Below are 15,791 nucleotides of genomic sequence, written 5' to 3'. Positions count from 1 at the left end.
TCTCCCACTGAGTCCACAGAACCTTCTCGAGCACGCAGTGGCAGCACAGTGTTAAGGGAAATATCACCTTCCTCTGCTCCGAGCAGGGCTGAAGACAGCCCCAGCCTTAACAGCAGGTGCACACAATCAAAGGGCATTCCTCATCACATAACCTGTCCCTGCCAGGCAGAAAGAACACTTCCCACTAAAAAAGTCAAACCCTGGCAATTGTACCTGCCAGGAGTGGATTCCCACTCCCAGCAGAATCTGCAGAGAATTCACCTCTCAAGCTGTGCTCTTCTGAAGTTTCCGAAAAGCTGTTTCACAGAAATAACAAAAGACTCCTGACAATAGGGACCTCTCACCAAGTCTCAACATTTCCTTGTAGAAGTCACAAGAATTTAAAGAGGTACAAGACCACAGGTTTTGTCTTCTGACATCGTGAACTACCCTTCCCCTGAAACCACTCAGTATTTTGCTGAAATTAAAAAGATTTCAAGCAGATACTTGGCATAAGAGGTTACAGCCCACCCTGTTAACATTTAGGAAAGTAATATGCAATTTTAAAACAAGAACCAGTTCTTTAAAGTGCCAGATGCGATTAAATATAAATGCCATGGCTTGTATAAGCTATAAAGCACTGAGAAAGTACCACTTTCCAAACTGTTTCATTTGCTGAAGGAAGCAAACTCAGCAGTAAGAAGTGAACCAATTACATTGCCTAGAATTAGAGATGAATAATTTTATGACAGCTACTACCAGCACCAAGATATAAATTTCACTGCCTGCAGAGACTGAGTTCAAGAGAACTAACTCATGAAATGAAAGACAAGATTAAATTGGGCAACAAATCTGCTCTACAGAGGGAAGTTCTGTATTTTAAAAAGGTAATGTCTGAAAACTCCTTTTTCTTCCCCCACAAGAATCTGTTCCATATTCCAAGAAATCCACTGGACTAGTCTGGCTGCATTGGTTTTAAAACAGCAGTGAGGACATGGTAATTTAATTTTACTTCAGTAATGTTTACTTCAGCTATTTTAACACTATTTAGTCAGTTCTGGTCTATCACATTTAAAAATACATTTGTATTTGCAAATACACTACATAACTGGCAGAGAGTATTTACACACATACTTTGTGATAGTGTACAGCATAACTCCTGAAAATGAAACAGGAACATATTTTGGTATGTTCATAGCCAGTGCAGATACAAACAGTGCTTCCTGATCCATCACTGGGAACCCTCCCACAGACCCCCTGCAGCCAAAGCTTTTACTTGTTTAGAAACAGAATAATGAAAACAAGCAGGCTGAGCTTGGATAGAACTGAATTCTCCTGACAACACTAACTTTGACAGACAAGTAGACAGAAAAGGACGTAACTGCAACACAGTTTATGGTAAGTGTTGTATTGATCTCAGTGAGGCTGTTTGTATGAGCACGTGCACAGCTGTTTACACAAACCTGTGCAAATAAATCAGGCTTAAAGCACTTCCCTGTACTTTTGCTGAAGCACTGCTCACAGACACTGCAGCAAACCAAAGCAGCCACCAAAAGCAAAAAGAAAGGAATCACCAACTAAATAAATACAGGTTAACTATCAAATTTCCACAGCATTATTCTAAACATACCATAATTAAATGCAATGAATTCTACTTGAGAGATTGCCCCGGTACTGGGAAAGAATACTTTTAAATTTTATGTGCAGCAAATTATGCACTGTGCCATTCACATTTCAGAAGGATTTTTACATGGTCAGAATATAAAACACAACAAAACATTCTGTGATGTGCCTTTCAGAGCCACGAAACAGCCTGGAAAAAAGGAACTGCATGCATCCTTTAGTACTTCAACATCACATTCAGCAGTAACTTATAATCATGGTGCTGGCCAGTACAAATATTAACTCACTCATGTATCTAATAACTAGAACAGATAATGCAATAGCTATATCAGCCATAACAGTCAAAATGCATACAGTCCTGAATGAAATTAGAGCTTCCTAGCTCTAATATCTGACCTGGCATATCAGAAAAAAATATTTTAAAGTATACAAAAAAATGAGCAAAATTTTACTCCTGTTAAGAGCTTCTGCGTACAAAAGAAAACCTCACTGTGCAGGATCATTACACAAAATATTAGATGTTACCTGGTAGCCTAAGTTGCTCCAGCATTGTATTTAAGGTACAAATAACTTCTACCTGTAGCACACATTGCCATTCAAGTTTTCTTTACCTAAAAAATTTTTTTTTGCATTTTTGTACTGAAGAAAAAGAATTTTCTGTCCTTCTTAAGCCACAGTTTTCACGTTGTTTCACCAAGCTTCACTGCAGGTTGCTCGAGCCACTGAAGCCTCACCCTTGAGGTGGCACACCACCTCTTACAGATCAGGCTGTATTGAAAGAAATAAATTCCTTAAGAAATCAAACCAGCTCTCTTGGAAAGTTTGCCAGAGACTATCCAAGACATTTGCAAAAAAATAAAATCCAGAATAACATTTAAATCATTTGAACATCTCGAAACTACTTTTACACTACAGATTGACTGACACCTCATGGAATTTATCTTCTGTTGATTTTGTCTCAAAAATTATTTTTGAAAATAGCCCTGCAAGAAAGCAAGAATAAGAACTGTAACTACACAGCATGACAAGTGTTTCTTACAACAAAGATGTCTCAAATAAACCAAAATAAGCCACCATCAGCTTGACTGAAATATCCTTTTTCTAAAATCTAGTATACAGCAAGAAGGAATAGATCTGGTTAAGAATAAATAGGCTGGCAGCACCAAGGCAGTTTAGACAACCTTCTTCTCCCACCTAGCGGCAAGAAGCATAAAGAACAAGGTCTTTGGGAATGCAAAATAAGATGTTTTCAAACACCAGCCCTAAAGAGACTGACTGACATTATAAGGAGGATTGAGCCACATACAATTCTGGTTCTCATGTTTAAGGTCACAAGTAATGAACACACTATCACCATCATGCAGAACAGAGCTTGTTTTGTCATTTTCCTCCTGTCATCAAAAAAACGGAGGCACAGTTCAGGAAAGACAGACTACAAGTGGCGCCCAGTACTTACGGTTCAAAGACACTTAAAGCTCAGAAACACACAAGTGAACCAAAAAATGGCTGCATGCTGTAACACGGGCCCTGAATAAAGTCTGTATGAGAATTTCCATTTTCTGGGGCACCTAGCATTTTGTACCGCAAAGACAATGGTTTTACTTTAAATTACTTATTTAGGGAAACTAATCTATTTCCCCCCAAGTTCATAATTTACATCCAAAATCAAATCTGAAGCAGTCAGTTTGAAGTAAGAATAAGCATGAGATGAATAAAAATTTTTATTTACTGTCCTTTACGTAAAAAGTATCATTCCTCATATGAAAACAACCTTTGTGAGAAAAGTAGTACACCCATTTTGAATCTTTGCACACACTTTTTTGACAAATTTTTTTAAATAAAGTCTAAAAGTTTTGCAAAATGACATTTTGGTTTTGACTAAAATTTTCAAAGCAGCTTTGAGACATCAATATCTAGATGATACTTTAATCAACATTTATTCAGTTACTCAGTATTTCAGACTGATGCCATTCCATAGAAAACTGTACATGGATAGAAGGTAGAAAAGAAGCCAAACAACTGAATGTACAATACTTACAGTTTTCAACAGATGGCACTTTACAGCAAGGAACCTACATTGTCTAATTGGAAACAGAGCAACAGCAACTGGATGGCTGAGTGCACTGACACGCCAAAGCCTGCCACAGAAAAAGTGTAATATCTTCAAATCTGAAAGCACAGTTCTATAAAACTGGAACTACAAAGAGGGAATCTAAAGCTACACAAAAAGTGCAAAGTAACATTCTATCTCAGGTATTAACCACACTCAGATATTCTCCACAAAGGTGGGACATTCCCACCTTCTTTGCTTCTCAGGCAGAACTTACAGCTAAAATTAAGCTGAAAGATAGCAAAGAAAATAGGACCATCAGAATGTGTTTATTACTGCATACTAGCAAGGATCTGGTTAGTGGGCAAGCTTCACATTTTCTAAGTTAATTTATATAAGATTAAATCAGCAGCCACAATCAAGCAGCAACTGGTATCTATGCTAGATAACAAAAAGGAATGTATAATTTGTAAATGTTTTGAGGGTTTACGGATAAGATGTTGCCAGCTAAGAATATTCACTATTTTTAAAATGACTCATGCCTACACATAGAAAATATACACATAGAGTATCTCCAGCCCTCAGTGGCATGCAAAAAAAAATAATTCTCAGACATCTGAGACTAATTCTTAAAGTGATGTGACAAGTCTTAGAAAAAACCCACTTCTGCATGCACACAACTATACCACAGGATTTTACTAAGCATGATTTGTCCCAGAAACTTCACCTGAAAAATACATAAAACCTTTTGTAAATCTATCCTCTGCACCTAAACACCATTAGAAACCCCACACAGACGTCTGTGAGACAAAATAATTTCCCCCTTTGGCATTAAGCAAGAGAAAACTTCAGGCACAGGAACAGACAGGAAAGGGCAGTGTTACAACTCTTGCAGGGCAAGCACTGAGCTTCCAAAATCCTTGATACCTACTTTCTTCTCTGTTCCTGAACAAGGCATTCTTCCTCCTGATTGTAAGCAAAAAAATCTAGGCACATAAGGATCTCATTCAGCAGTCAACAAACAAACAAGCAGCAGTGAAAATACAGCAGCAATGCAGCAACTCTCGGAAATCAGAAGACTTCAATCCAGGTATTGGCCTTGTCAGACTTCTGAGGTCTCATGAAAACACAGCTGCAATTTTAGCACATTTTTCCTCCTTCACTGGCAGCAACAGATTCATCCTTTGCACACATGAAAAACTCCATACCAAGATGGATTTAAACACAAGCCATTCATCCATTTAGAATCAACAGATCCACATGCTTTGCAGCGGATTTCCAGACTGATCCATGATTTCAGCGCGAAGGAAAGCCTTGCTAATCTGGTATCTACAACCTCTGCTCAGAATTAAGAAGCTGTTGTTTCCATACAGCTTCAGCCAACTTCAACTTCACAAAAATTTATGCCTCAGTCCATTCACTTAGTGAGAGATTTCCATATATCTGATTCAGGCTGCTTCCAGTCTTCTCCTGTCAGTTCTTTCAGGTTCAAGTCTTTGAAAAATTCCAAACGATGACTGCGAACAAAAGAGAAATAAACCAAGTCCTAGTATTTTACTACTTTTGTAGTAATCTGTAAGAGCAAAGACAAACTGAGAGTAATGAAAGCAGCACGGAACAGTGTCTTTACACAATTTCATCTGCTACCAACATCTGGAAAAGACAAGGGGGAGATTTTTTTTTGAAAGGGGTACTATAAAAGAATTCCTTCTTGAGAAGTATTACATCTATTCTCCAGTTTAATACAGAGAAATAAAAATATCTGTTTGTCACAGAACACTGATAATGTGTTTTATCAGCAATTGCTCAGATTTTTTTTAAATAGACAGTTGAAGAAGCTAAATTTTTCTTAAATAAAGGCAATAAATGGTAATTTGTTTAAAATTTACCCTACCTCACCATAACTGTATGTTGTGTGACAAGTTTTGTAAGAACTAGCGTGTCCTCTAGAGCTGGTTCATTTATACAAAATGCCCAGGAGTAACAGGTTTTATCAGATCATCTCAGCCTCACATCCAAAGGAAAAAAAAAAACAGGCTCAAAGCACAATTTAAAAATCCAAATTCTCTGTTTTTTTCTATTTATACTGGGTATCCTTTAATTATATTTTTTTAGTTTAGTCTGTCTTTTCAGTTTTTTCCATAGCATGCAACCATCTGTAGAGGTGAAAGCTTTTAGAACAGGAGGGAAGGAGCGGAAGAGATTTACTGGAAATGCAGCTGCTGAAATTATCACTAAATGGCACTTCAGGAGGAGCTGAAGTCAAGAAGGAAAAGCAGAACAACCTACCCATGATTTAGATGAGGAGGGTGATAAAAGCAGATACCAATGGTACTGAATGCATCATTTTTTATACATCTAATGTGGAAATCAAGCACTAATTGCAGTGCCACACTGCTTTCTACCAAGTACAGCACCACAGCTAAGTACTATAATAAAAATACTAGGGGCACTCAATCCAAAAACCAGATTAGCTTTTTTAAGTATTCCAACAACAGTGCAACCATATTATGGAAGAACTCATTTTACACTTACAAATCTGGTTCCTGTCCTTCCTGCAGTTCGTATGGAGGCACAGGATAAAGTGCTTCATATTTTCTCTCTTCTCCCGAGCCATGAATTGCAAAGGCATTGAACTTGTCAGTGCATGGTGGAAAATAACTCCAGGGAAGAAGAGCTTTACCCTCCCATGTGGTTTTCATTCTGGTCACCTCAAACTCCAAAGGAAGTTCTTCCTGTTAAAGGAGGGAAAAGAAAAAGGAAAAAAAAAAAGAAGAAAAAAATAAAAAGGTATTAACAATCTTCTGATCAGAAAGTCAGTAAATAAAAAATAAAAGTAATTATGAATGTACTTGACCACTTACTTTCCATGCTTTTCTTCTGCCAGAAAGCAGCAGCAGTAAGTACTGCCCATGGCTGTCAAAGAATCAGAGCACAAATTTCCTAAAATTATGTCAAGTTATTACTGCATAACACCTCCACAAATACATACGTTCCCCATACTGAAATAATTTCTATGTCTAGTCTCCCTCATACATGTAACTCACAAGCATTAGAACTGCAAGTGTAAATTAACTTTAGGGACTTTTTCAGTGCTGTACTTACGGACAAAGCTCAACTTCTAAATACTGCTCAGTTCTGTCACTCAGAAAGAATGCTTCCACAACTGAAAAAAAAAAATGGAAAAAAACCCAAGCTGTCAGTATTTTGCACTAACTATTTTGTAATATCCTGAGATCTTAATTTCCCATTAATACAACCCAATTTTCATGGGTTTTGGCCTGTGCCATGCCAGAGCCTGACCCGCTATTGACATGTACACAGTAACTATAACCCAAATACTCAAAATGTTGTACATTTCCAACTTCAGGAGGTCTTAATTGCTGTGATCACAAAAAGCTTTATAAAGTACTGTACTAACTTTATTAGCTTTTACCAGATTTGAAAACAGTTACCTTGATGCAGCTGGAAAATAAGGGAAAGAAGATCACATATTCAGAGCAGGGCACACACCCCATAACTAAAACTGTTAAATCTCAGAAGTAAAAAGAAAGAATTTAGCTAGTAAATGGTTTTTCCCTGTAGATGGATATTTTGGATAGGGGATTACTGTTCCAGGTGTACTTGAAAGCCACATATTACATTTGAATCACATTTCAGGAAAACAAAGTAGAACTACAGTGGTGTTTCTCATGTAAAATTACAACGGTGCTTCTCACAGCAAATGGAATTACTAGAAAACTTTAATCAGAATTATGATTTATTTTTACTTAAGCATATTTGCTATAGTAACACCAAAGAGGTGCTAATACCATTTCAGTAGAGCTTGAATCAGAATAGCTCAATAATCAGGAAGTGAAGAACTGCTGGAAATATTCAATTCTTGCATTACTCAAAGCAATGAGTAAACATGACAGTATGGACAGGAAAGGAGAAAATACCCAGCACTACTAAGAGAACTTTGCCCATTCCATTTGGGTACAATTATTTTGAACTGCATTTCATGAGGTGTAATTTCTGTGTTTCACACCTTCCTATTCCTCAAAGGAATTTTGGAAAAACAATTAAAACCCTGTACTTCTTGAAAGCAAAACAGAATCTGTCCTTAGGATTTCACTTCTCATTTCACAAGGGCATTTAAAAAAAATAAAATTATATATATATATATATATATATATATATATGCCACAAAATTATTTTGATATTCAAATATGTCAAGCCTCTGATAGTGCATGAGTTATATCAGTAACCCAAACAGTAAGTTTGAGTTATATACTATTGACAGGATCAGGAAGTCAACTTCAAAATTACTGAAATCAACCCAGATCACTGAACTACAGTTTTGGGGGTTTTTTTGAAAAAAAAAAAAAAAAAAACAAAAAAAAACCAAAAAACCAACCATCAGAGACTCTTTAAAAAAGACCAGGCATATCAAATACAGAACATCAGTGTCTACAGAAGCCAGATACGTTTGCAGAAGAGTCACACTTACCCTCATAGTCCCACAGTCCACCAAAAGGTTTCCCTGGCTCTCCAGGTGGTGCTGGAGGGTCATCAAAGAAAGGAGCATGAACTTCCATCAGTAATCCTTCATTATCCGGCCTCAGCCCAATTGTAACCGGCTCATGGCCCACAGGCAAACCATCCCACGTGTGTTTAATTCTAAATTCCATCTTGAGATACTACAAAAAATGAAAAAGGAAAGTTCTGACTAAGATCTCAGATTCCAACTCCGCACGAACTGCCATTTGGTTGCCCAGGAAAAAAAAAACCCACACACATTGGTATAAATTCAATTATCAAATCGTGTTTTTAGACACCAGAACTGAAACACATTAGCTTTGTAAAAAAACTAAATTAACAGTTACATAAATGCTGTTTCTCACAGTTTTTATACCCGCAGGGTTACGAATGATTCTCAAGTCTCATTAAGCTTAAGGCTTTTCAAACATACATCTAAAGAAATACCTTCCAAAACCACCAGAAGTATTTATCAAGAGAACAGATAAACAAAACAGTCTCCACTACATGAACTGAAGAGGATTTAGTAACATCAGAAAAACAGACTGAGGGGAAAACCTTTAATGTCTGAGACACAAGAAAACGAAGCAACTAGCTGAAGCTTTCATTTGCAGTCACTGCAAATAAGCCTTTCCTTAAACACTTCCAGGGACGGCGACTCCACCAACTCCCTGAGCAGCTCGTTCCAAAGTCCAACCACCCTTTCTATAAAGGAATTATTCATTAAATCCAACCTGACCCTCCCCAGATGCAGCCTCGGGCTGTGTCCTCGCCTCTTATCGCTGGCTCCCTGGCAGAAGCGGCCGATCCCCGCCTGGCTGCAGCCTCCGACGGGCAGCGGCTCCCAGAGGGCTCCGCACCGCTCCCGCTTCCCCGCTCTGCCTCTCCGGCCACACACTGATTTTTTTCCTGAAGGGAAGTTTAAACGCCTCAGCGCCCATCTTTAACCCACAACCCCGTGAAGGAAAGTTTATAACCGGGCATTTCTTTCTCTTTCGCCTCCGCCTCAGCGCCGCTCCACATCCGCTCCCCACGTGACGGGGCGGTGCTGGCGGCCGGGCCCGGCGCTGAGGGCGGGCGGCAGCGGCCAGGCCCGCCCCGGCCCTCGGCGCTTGTGGGGCTCCGCCTCGGGGCCCTGGAGCGGGTCGTGGCTCCGCTGGTAGGGGGGCTGCGTCCTTCCCAAGCGGCGGTGCTGGCACCGGGGCTGCGGGGAGGCGGCGGAGGGGCGGCTCTCCCCGCCGCCCCCGCCCCGGGGCACCGGCGGGTGAGGGGAGCTCCTGCCGCCGCCTTCCGCTTCCCTCCCCTCCCCGCCCGCGGCCGGACGAGCGGCTTTTCCCCCGGGGCTTCGTGGAGTTTGTTTGGGGAAAGCTCGGAACAAGGCACGGCCGGGTGAGTGTTGATAGTGAAGGTTTGTATTCCGTAGCTTTCCCGGCGTTCGCTGCAGCGAGGAACAGCATGGGTGATGCTTTTAGTTAGCTAAACACCGGTAATTAAAAGCTGCTAATGAGGGTAATGGCCAGAAGCACATGCGGTTTTGTGTGACTGCCTCTCTAGTTATGAAACCACGGCGTTTCCAATGCTTTGCTCACACTTAAAAGCTCTTTTGCCAGTTTTTCGTGAAATTCACGGACTAAAACCGATATTTTAAATTATGTGTTTCTTGATGGGTTTAATATAGCTTAATATGCCATAATCAGAGCACATCTCAGTTACTCACCAAGAAAATAACTGGCCAAAACAATTTGCTTCTGCTGGGTTTGTATTCCGTAAGTTGGAGATGGGGTGGGTGCGTGTCCCGAGGATTGTCACTGCCCCCATTAGTGCTGCAGGAAAACTTGGCAGCACAGCAGCGAGACCAGGTCACGGTGCATGCAGTGTTTGCAGCTGTGCATCGCTCAAACCGCAGGATTTCACTGGTACCAAGTTTCATGCGGTGGCTTTGGGTGGCCAAAGGTGAAAGATTTCCAACTCTTGATTCCGAGGATTTCAGTAGCTGAAATGCTTCTGTCTGAGATAACTCTGTCATTATGGTTCAAAAATCTGTGTCTTTCTGGAGCTTTGCAAGAGTATTTATTACTCTGTGACGTGAACAAATTATGTTTTTGCAGATATTGGAATGTTGCCTTTTCATATGTATTTATTTTGGCTGCAGCTTATTTTATAAATTATAATCTAAGTAGAACTCAGACGAAAACTTATACATTTTCACAGGTGCTAAAAGACAGATTTGAAGTTGGCTTCTATGCCAGCTGAGCCCTAAGTTGTTTAAGGCCTACTCTGAGCCTGATACATGGTTTGATGTTTCTCTTGCTTCACAAATGTGAAATCAAAGTTCTAAAACACTGAATATTTGTAATATATATGAAAAAATATTATCTAAGCAGTATTATATTTAATGTTGTAGAGTGTTTGTTTTGTTAAATATGTAGCTGTAAAGAGGGTTGAGTTTTACCTGGATGCTTTTTGAAGTCTTAGTAACCAGACCTACAAATAATAATCCTCCATTCCATTACATACTTTTGTGATACATGCCGAACTTTTTTCAGAATGTTTTTAATGATTTAGTGTCTAAAGGGAGCTTCTGTGAGTGATGCTTAAAATCTGTCCCTTTTTGCACCTATGGCATCTCACATTTACATCCTTTGTCTTGTAAGGGCAGCAGCTTTCCCATTCCTGTTTCCTGACATTCCATTCACCTCCTTTCTATCCCCACTGTCTTTTCCCTGTATCCTCCTTAAGAAGTTTAAAAAAGAGTCATGGGATGTGTATCAAGGAAAATAGACAAAAAGTTGTTTAAAACAAAATATAGTCACTGCATTCCCAAATTCTTTTCTCTTCTTTGTTACCTATTCCAGTTACAAAAGTGTTACTCAGATTCTTACAAAACAGAACAAAAACATTTCTTAAAGGAAACAAAATATAAAAGGAATGGAATTCATTATTACTGTTACTATTACAGTTCCTGTAGGTTTTTTCAAGTCCTGGGATTTTTTTTAAACAGTTGTGCTAAATAGAATAATTTTAGAAGCTAATTTTTTTCCCCCTCAAAGCACTATATTGTTAGAAGTGTTTCTGACTGCCAGTCCCATTTGTGTAGTCAGAGGCCTGTAGATGATAGCCATGATTCTCAAACGTGGTGTTTTTCAGATCAGAGGCTAAAAATGGCACTTGGACACTATGAAACCAATGAGGTTCTGAGAGCTACTGCTGAGCAGGTATGTGACGCAGGGGTGGAAGTAGTAAAAATTTTTCTGATGATGTTTTGTGATAAACCAATTTCCAAATATGGAGCACAGCTCACTTCAGTGTTGTCTGGCCCTGTTTTGAGTCCATCATACGACATAACAACAGCAGAAAAAAACTGCCCTGGTAGTGAATTGTGGTATTTTTGGTGCATTTCTAAATGTTTTGTCCTTGAAAGAACCCTTGATTTGTAATTTTGTAATTTTTAATATACTTTTTCAACTTTTATGGACTTCCCTAATCTAAGAGATTGGTCTCATGTAACTTTTCGTGCTGGGTGTACCATAAACCTGTCTGAAAGCTTGTGCAGAAGCTAGGGCTTCAGCACCTTCCTGATGCTGAGATGCATGGAAATGGACCAAGTACTTACAAAAACCTATGGTTATTCTTTTAAGATTGATTTTCCCTCAGATGTAATTATACTTTAGATAAGAGCATGTCCAGGAAAAAAAAAATCCTTATTTTTTCATATTGGACCAGCACTCGAGGGTTTTTGATCATAAACCTGAAAGTGATTCTGAAGTGGCATATTTTGTACGGACAGTTTTGGGTTTCATATAAAAATTTAAAACTAACTACATGTATGTGCAATTACTGAAGAGTAGATTATTATTCCATTACAGGAGCATGCCTATGTTGGTGATGGAGCATCAGGATCCGGGATGATGGACCAAAGGTAACTGATTCCCAATGCTAAGTGGGAATACTGCAGTGTATTTGAAGGAAATTGTCATGTGCTCATAGGAATGTAAATATCCAGGTGAACTGGCTCTTGTGGACACATGTCTGTAGAGGTGTTACTGTAAAAGTTGTTTTTAGGTGGTATTGTGTTTATTCAGAAATTAAATTACTTTGCTTCCACAAGCTGTAAACTAAAGGATGAGAGATGAATGAAGGAATTCTCCTGTCTAAATTTTGTGAGAATAAACAAAAGTTCTGGTGAGATTGCACTGATCTGGATACCATGGGTAACTGCTGTCTGTTGAGATCAGGGGATGTCTTTAAAAATGCTTTTCTGACACTCTTAAACTAACAGTTGTCTATCAGTAAATGGTTTCATGGTCATGATCATCTTACAAAAACAACCCAGCTTTTCTTCTTAGATTTTAATATAGAATTTTCAGAGAATTGCTATCAATTATGAAAAGATTAGGAGGGAAAAAAAGCATAGAATTAGACCTACACTGTTCTGCATTGTCTTGTAGGCCACTCTGCTATTGTATGTGAAAGCAGCAATGAAATCTATTTTAATATTTGGGATTCTGTGTGAATCTGTGAAATATTAATGTTGTATTAATGGTCATTTATACTGTCCCATTATGTGACCCACTTCTGTTATGTAGGACCCTTGCTATTAATGATCATTATTTAAAAGATCAAATTTGTTTATTTGATTCTGGGGAATGTTGAGCTTGGAACTCAAGAAAAGTGACTGTTCTGGCCTCTAGATTAAGGACTCTTTAAAACTAGTTAATTATCAGAGCATTTCAGCATTTACAAAACTGATTCTGAGCATGTTTTTCAACTTCTTAGCTTGTCAGCTCTAGTCACAGAGTATGGTAAACGCGTGGCTGAAATGAAAGAGCAGCTGCAGCTTTATCAGGTATGGGCATTGCTAACATTTCAGAGTGGATCTTCGTTTAGTGGTGTCAATACGTAAGGCACTAGTTTTTGTCAAGCTTCACAAAGCTGGTGGACTGCAGGCTGCCTCAAGGGGATGAATGGAGAGCTTTCTGTGAAAACCTTGGGAGATTGTCCATATTGCAACAGTGTAATCCTGGGGGTTGAGGTGGAGTGGAATCATCCTCCTTTCAGACACATGAAATGAAAATTTTTAATGCTTCATGGCACGACTGAAAATGAAGTGATATTAAAACTTGTGGCACAGAAAGCAATTTTTGTTTGTGATCTTCATGCAGAAGTTACACATTGGTTTTGGTTTAATGCACTTAATTTGTTTGATCTGTCCGTCATACAGATTTTGCAAATACTCTTCAAGCTTGATCAGTTTCAGAAGGCAGCAGAACCAGTATGGCTTCCTTGCACTAGTCAACAAAACAGCCAGTTTGATTCATATAACTGGAGTTTCTCCTCAGTTAAAACTAAGTTTGACTAAACTTTCATCAAATGCTTGCAGCATGAAAGATGACTTATCTACTCTATCCCTAAAAACTTGAGTTAATTAAAAATCAATCTGTAAGAGCCATAAGAATTTCAAAAGGTTAAGTTTAACGTCTGTAATAACTTCCAAATGCTGAGGTGTAACAGGACTTGGCAGCTGTTAAATTGAGGAGGCATCCTGTGACTTGCCTTAGAAAAGAAATTACTTTCATTTGCTGTATTATGCTGAATTAAATTGTCCATCATTTACAGTGTCAGTCAGAAATACAGGATGGCAGTGCTACCAGAGTTTGTGTAACTTAAATGAGTGCTTACTCTTGCATGTCTTTGTGTCAGGCACAAATGGGTGAGATGACGCTAAAATTGGAAGAAGTCACCAAGGAAAATGAAAGGTAAATAATTGCCCTGTCATGTTGCTACTACTGTTTCTCATGATTTCTAGACATTAAAAAGCCTTTTTTTCTAGGACCTTGAAATCTTTCGAATCTTCTACTAAGTAGATTCAGGATTGTAATGTTAGAGTCTTTATGCGCTTAATACAGATTACAGCACCAGGTATAGGAGATTTTACAATGTCCTGAAAAGAACTGGATGTGAAACTTATTTCAAACTGTCCATTTTGTTTATAGAACATAGATTTAAATTTGAGTTGGAAGGAAGTAGTATGTGCAGTGTATGAAATACACTGTGGTACAGTGTATTTCAGTTGTCAAAACAATCCCTTTTAAAGAAATACCTTGCTGAACTTAGTTCACTGAATTTCAGGCTGCATGCAGAGTTGAAAGAGCCTCTTGAGAAGCAACTGGAGGCTCTTCCTTTCGTGCATCTGGAAACTGATATTCCTGCAGATGAAGGCACAGTGAGAGCCCTTCAAGAGCAACTACAGCTGGAAAAGCAAGTGTGTGAGATTAAATATTTATATTGCTTTGTTTCTCTTGTTGTGCCTTGGCAGATATGGGGAGATATTTCTTGATTCAGAAATCATTTGGTCAGAGTTCCTTGAGGCTGTTTTGACCTCCTCTGTTACTTAGACTTGAGAAAACTCCTTTCCCAGATTCATAAAATATTCTTTAATAATAATTTGCATCAATAATTTTACCTAGTTGACTTGATCCGTGTGTTGAACTCATGATCAGCAACTCCATTAAATATTTTGTTGAATTCAAGCCTTTTGTAGTCACTTGTTGTTTTGATCAAAACCATTGTAATGTGATATGAGGAGGGAGTATGGAGTATAGAAAATAGTATCTAAACCTGAAAATCAAGCGAATTTTGTTCAGTTTATTTAAATATATCAATTGTTGTGTATGATTAAGTTGGATTTGACAGATGAATTTTGTTAATTGAATAGTATCTATATTGTAGGCCTACGTTAAAGAACTGTCAAAGTTTTCTTAGAGCTCTTAAAAAAAAAAAAGGCAAAAAACTGGAAGTGGAGTTTTAACTTCCAAGCATCTATTTTTCTGCATTTGAATTTAAATTTTAAAAAAAGTGCAAAGAGAAGTATAGGTAATGGCATTTCTTCAAAATAGAAGTTAAGACCTGTCTTTTTAGACAATGATAGATGAAGAAAAATGTGTTATAATAGAATATTGTTCTGTAAATTAGGAAAAAGACCAAGCAGTTGAGCGCTGGCAGATGTTGTCACTGGAGCACGATCGACTTCAGCAGCAGTACCAGGAGTGCCTGACTAAAACACAGATTCTCATGAGTGAGAGGAAAAAGCAGAATGTAATTTTCATTTATTTTTGTTCTCTTTTTTTTTTTATATACACACATATATATGTGTACACAAAATGTGCATGTAACTAATTCTGTGTTTGAATTGCATGGCTGGAAATTTTCAGGACAGTAAAACATCTGAAAAAGTTGCTTAAGATTTCTGAATTCTGAGGTGAAAGTCTTTCTTTATCTGTTCTCCTGCGTTTGAATACTTGGAGAAGTAGTCACCATTTCCTGTTGTTATTTAGTAAAGAAGTAAACAGGTGAAAAATCAAGTTCACTAGTCTTTGTCTAATGCTAGCTTCCGTTTAACAGCCTGTTTCTCTTCTGCTGAGTCTGGGGAAGGCCTTTCAGGAAATTCTTAGAAAAGCAGTTCTGCTCTGATGAGCTATGTAAAAGATGCTCAGTGTGTGAAGAACTAATAGAAACTTGATGTATTTATGTACTTTTCTACAAGTATTTCTAGGAGAGAACCTAGAAATTCTTTTAATATTTCCCTTCTATTTTCAAACACACTTGACTTACGGGCACA

General features: G+C 38.3%; 2 protein-coding genes across 5 annotated transcripts in view; one reads left to right on the top strand and one right to left on the bottom strand.

The window, feature by feature from the left end:
- Positions 1-980: 980 nt before the first annotated feature.
- C4H4orf33 (chromosome 4 C4orf33 homolog) lies at positions 981-9,437 on the bottom strand. Of its 3 annotated transcripts, none has more exons than XM_058838613.1 (6): positions 9,151-9,437; positions 8,145-8,334; positions 6,758-6,818; positions 6,517-6,568; positions 6,188-6,387; positions 981-5,169 (listed from the first exon to the last, which is right to left on the bottom strand). In XM_058838613.1, the coding sequence occupies exons 2-6, from the start codon at positions 8,323-8,325 to the stop codon at positions 5,070-5,072; spliced, it is 594 nt and encodes a 197-aa protein (XP_058694596.1). In that variant the 5' UTR covers positions 8,326-8,334; positions 9,151-9,437; the 3' UTR covers positions 981-5,069. The 3 variants fall into 3 exon arrangements, with proteins under 3 accessions (XP_058694596.1, XP_058694594.1, XP_058694595.1); XM_058838611.1 differs by having other exon boundaries at positions 8,908-9,231; XM_058838612.1 differs by having other exon boundaries at positions 8,947-9,231.
- SCLT1 (sodium channel and clathrin linker 1) overlaps positions 9,421-15,791 on the top strand; it is a 29,790-nt gene continuing 23,419 nt past the window's right edge. For both annotated transcript variants that reach the window (XM_058838609.1, XM_058838610.1), the window contains exons 1-7: positions 9,421-9,562; positions 11,321-11,388; positions 12,040-12,092; positions 12,950-13,019; positions 13,874-13,929; positions 14,303-14,435; positions 15,146-15,268. In XM_058838609.1, the coding sequence (XP_058694592.1) occupies positions 11,335-11,388; positions 12,040-12,092; positions 12,950-13,019; positions 13,874-13,929; positions 14,303-14,435; positions 15,146-15,268 (489 nt within the window). In that variant the 5' untranslated portion in view covers positions 9,421-9,562; positions 11,321-11,334. The remainder of the gene's footprint in view (positions 9,563-11,320; positions 11,389-12,039; positions 12,093-12,949; positions 13,020-13,873; positions 13,930-14,302; positions 14,436-15,145; positions 15,269-15,791) is intronic.

This window comes from Poecile atricapillus, chromosome 4 (genome assembly GCF_030490865.1).
Source record: "Poecile atricapillus isolate bPoeAtr1 chromosome 4, bPoeAtr1.hap1, whole genome shotgun sequence".
Classification (NCBI taxonomy): domain Eukaryota; kingdom Metazoa; phylum Chordata; class Aves; order Passeriformes; family Paridae; genus Poecile; species Poecile atricapillus.
The sequence above is the reverse complement of the archived record's forward strand: the minus strand, read 5'-3'. Positions and strand labels throughout refer to the sequence as shown.

Coding starts and splice junctions, on each gene's coding strand:
- C4H4orf33 (XM_058838613.1), bottom strand. CDS start 8,325: ATGGAATTTAGAATTAAACACACGTGGGATGGTTTGCCTGTGGGCCAT. Junction 6,819..8,144: donor TGGACTGTGGGACTATGAGG/GTAAGTGTGACT, acceptor TTTTTTTTTCAG/TTGTGGAAGCATTCTTTCTG. Junction 6,388..6,516: donor GCAGAAGAAAAGCATGGAAA/GTAAGTGGTCAA, acceptor CTCCTTTAACAG/GAAGAACTTCCTTTGGAGTT.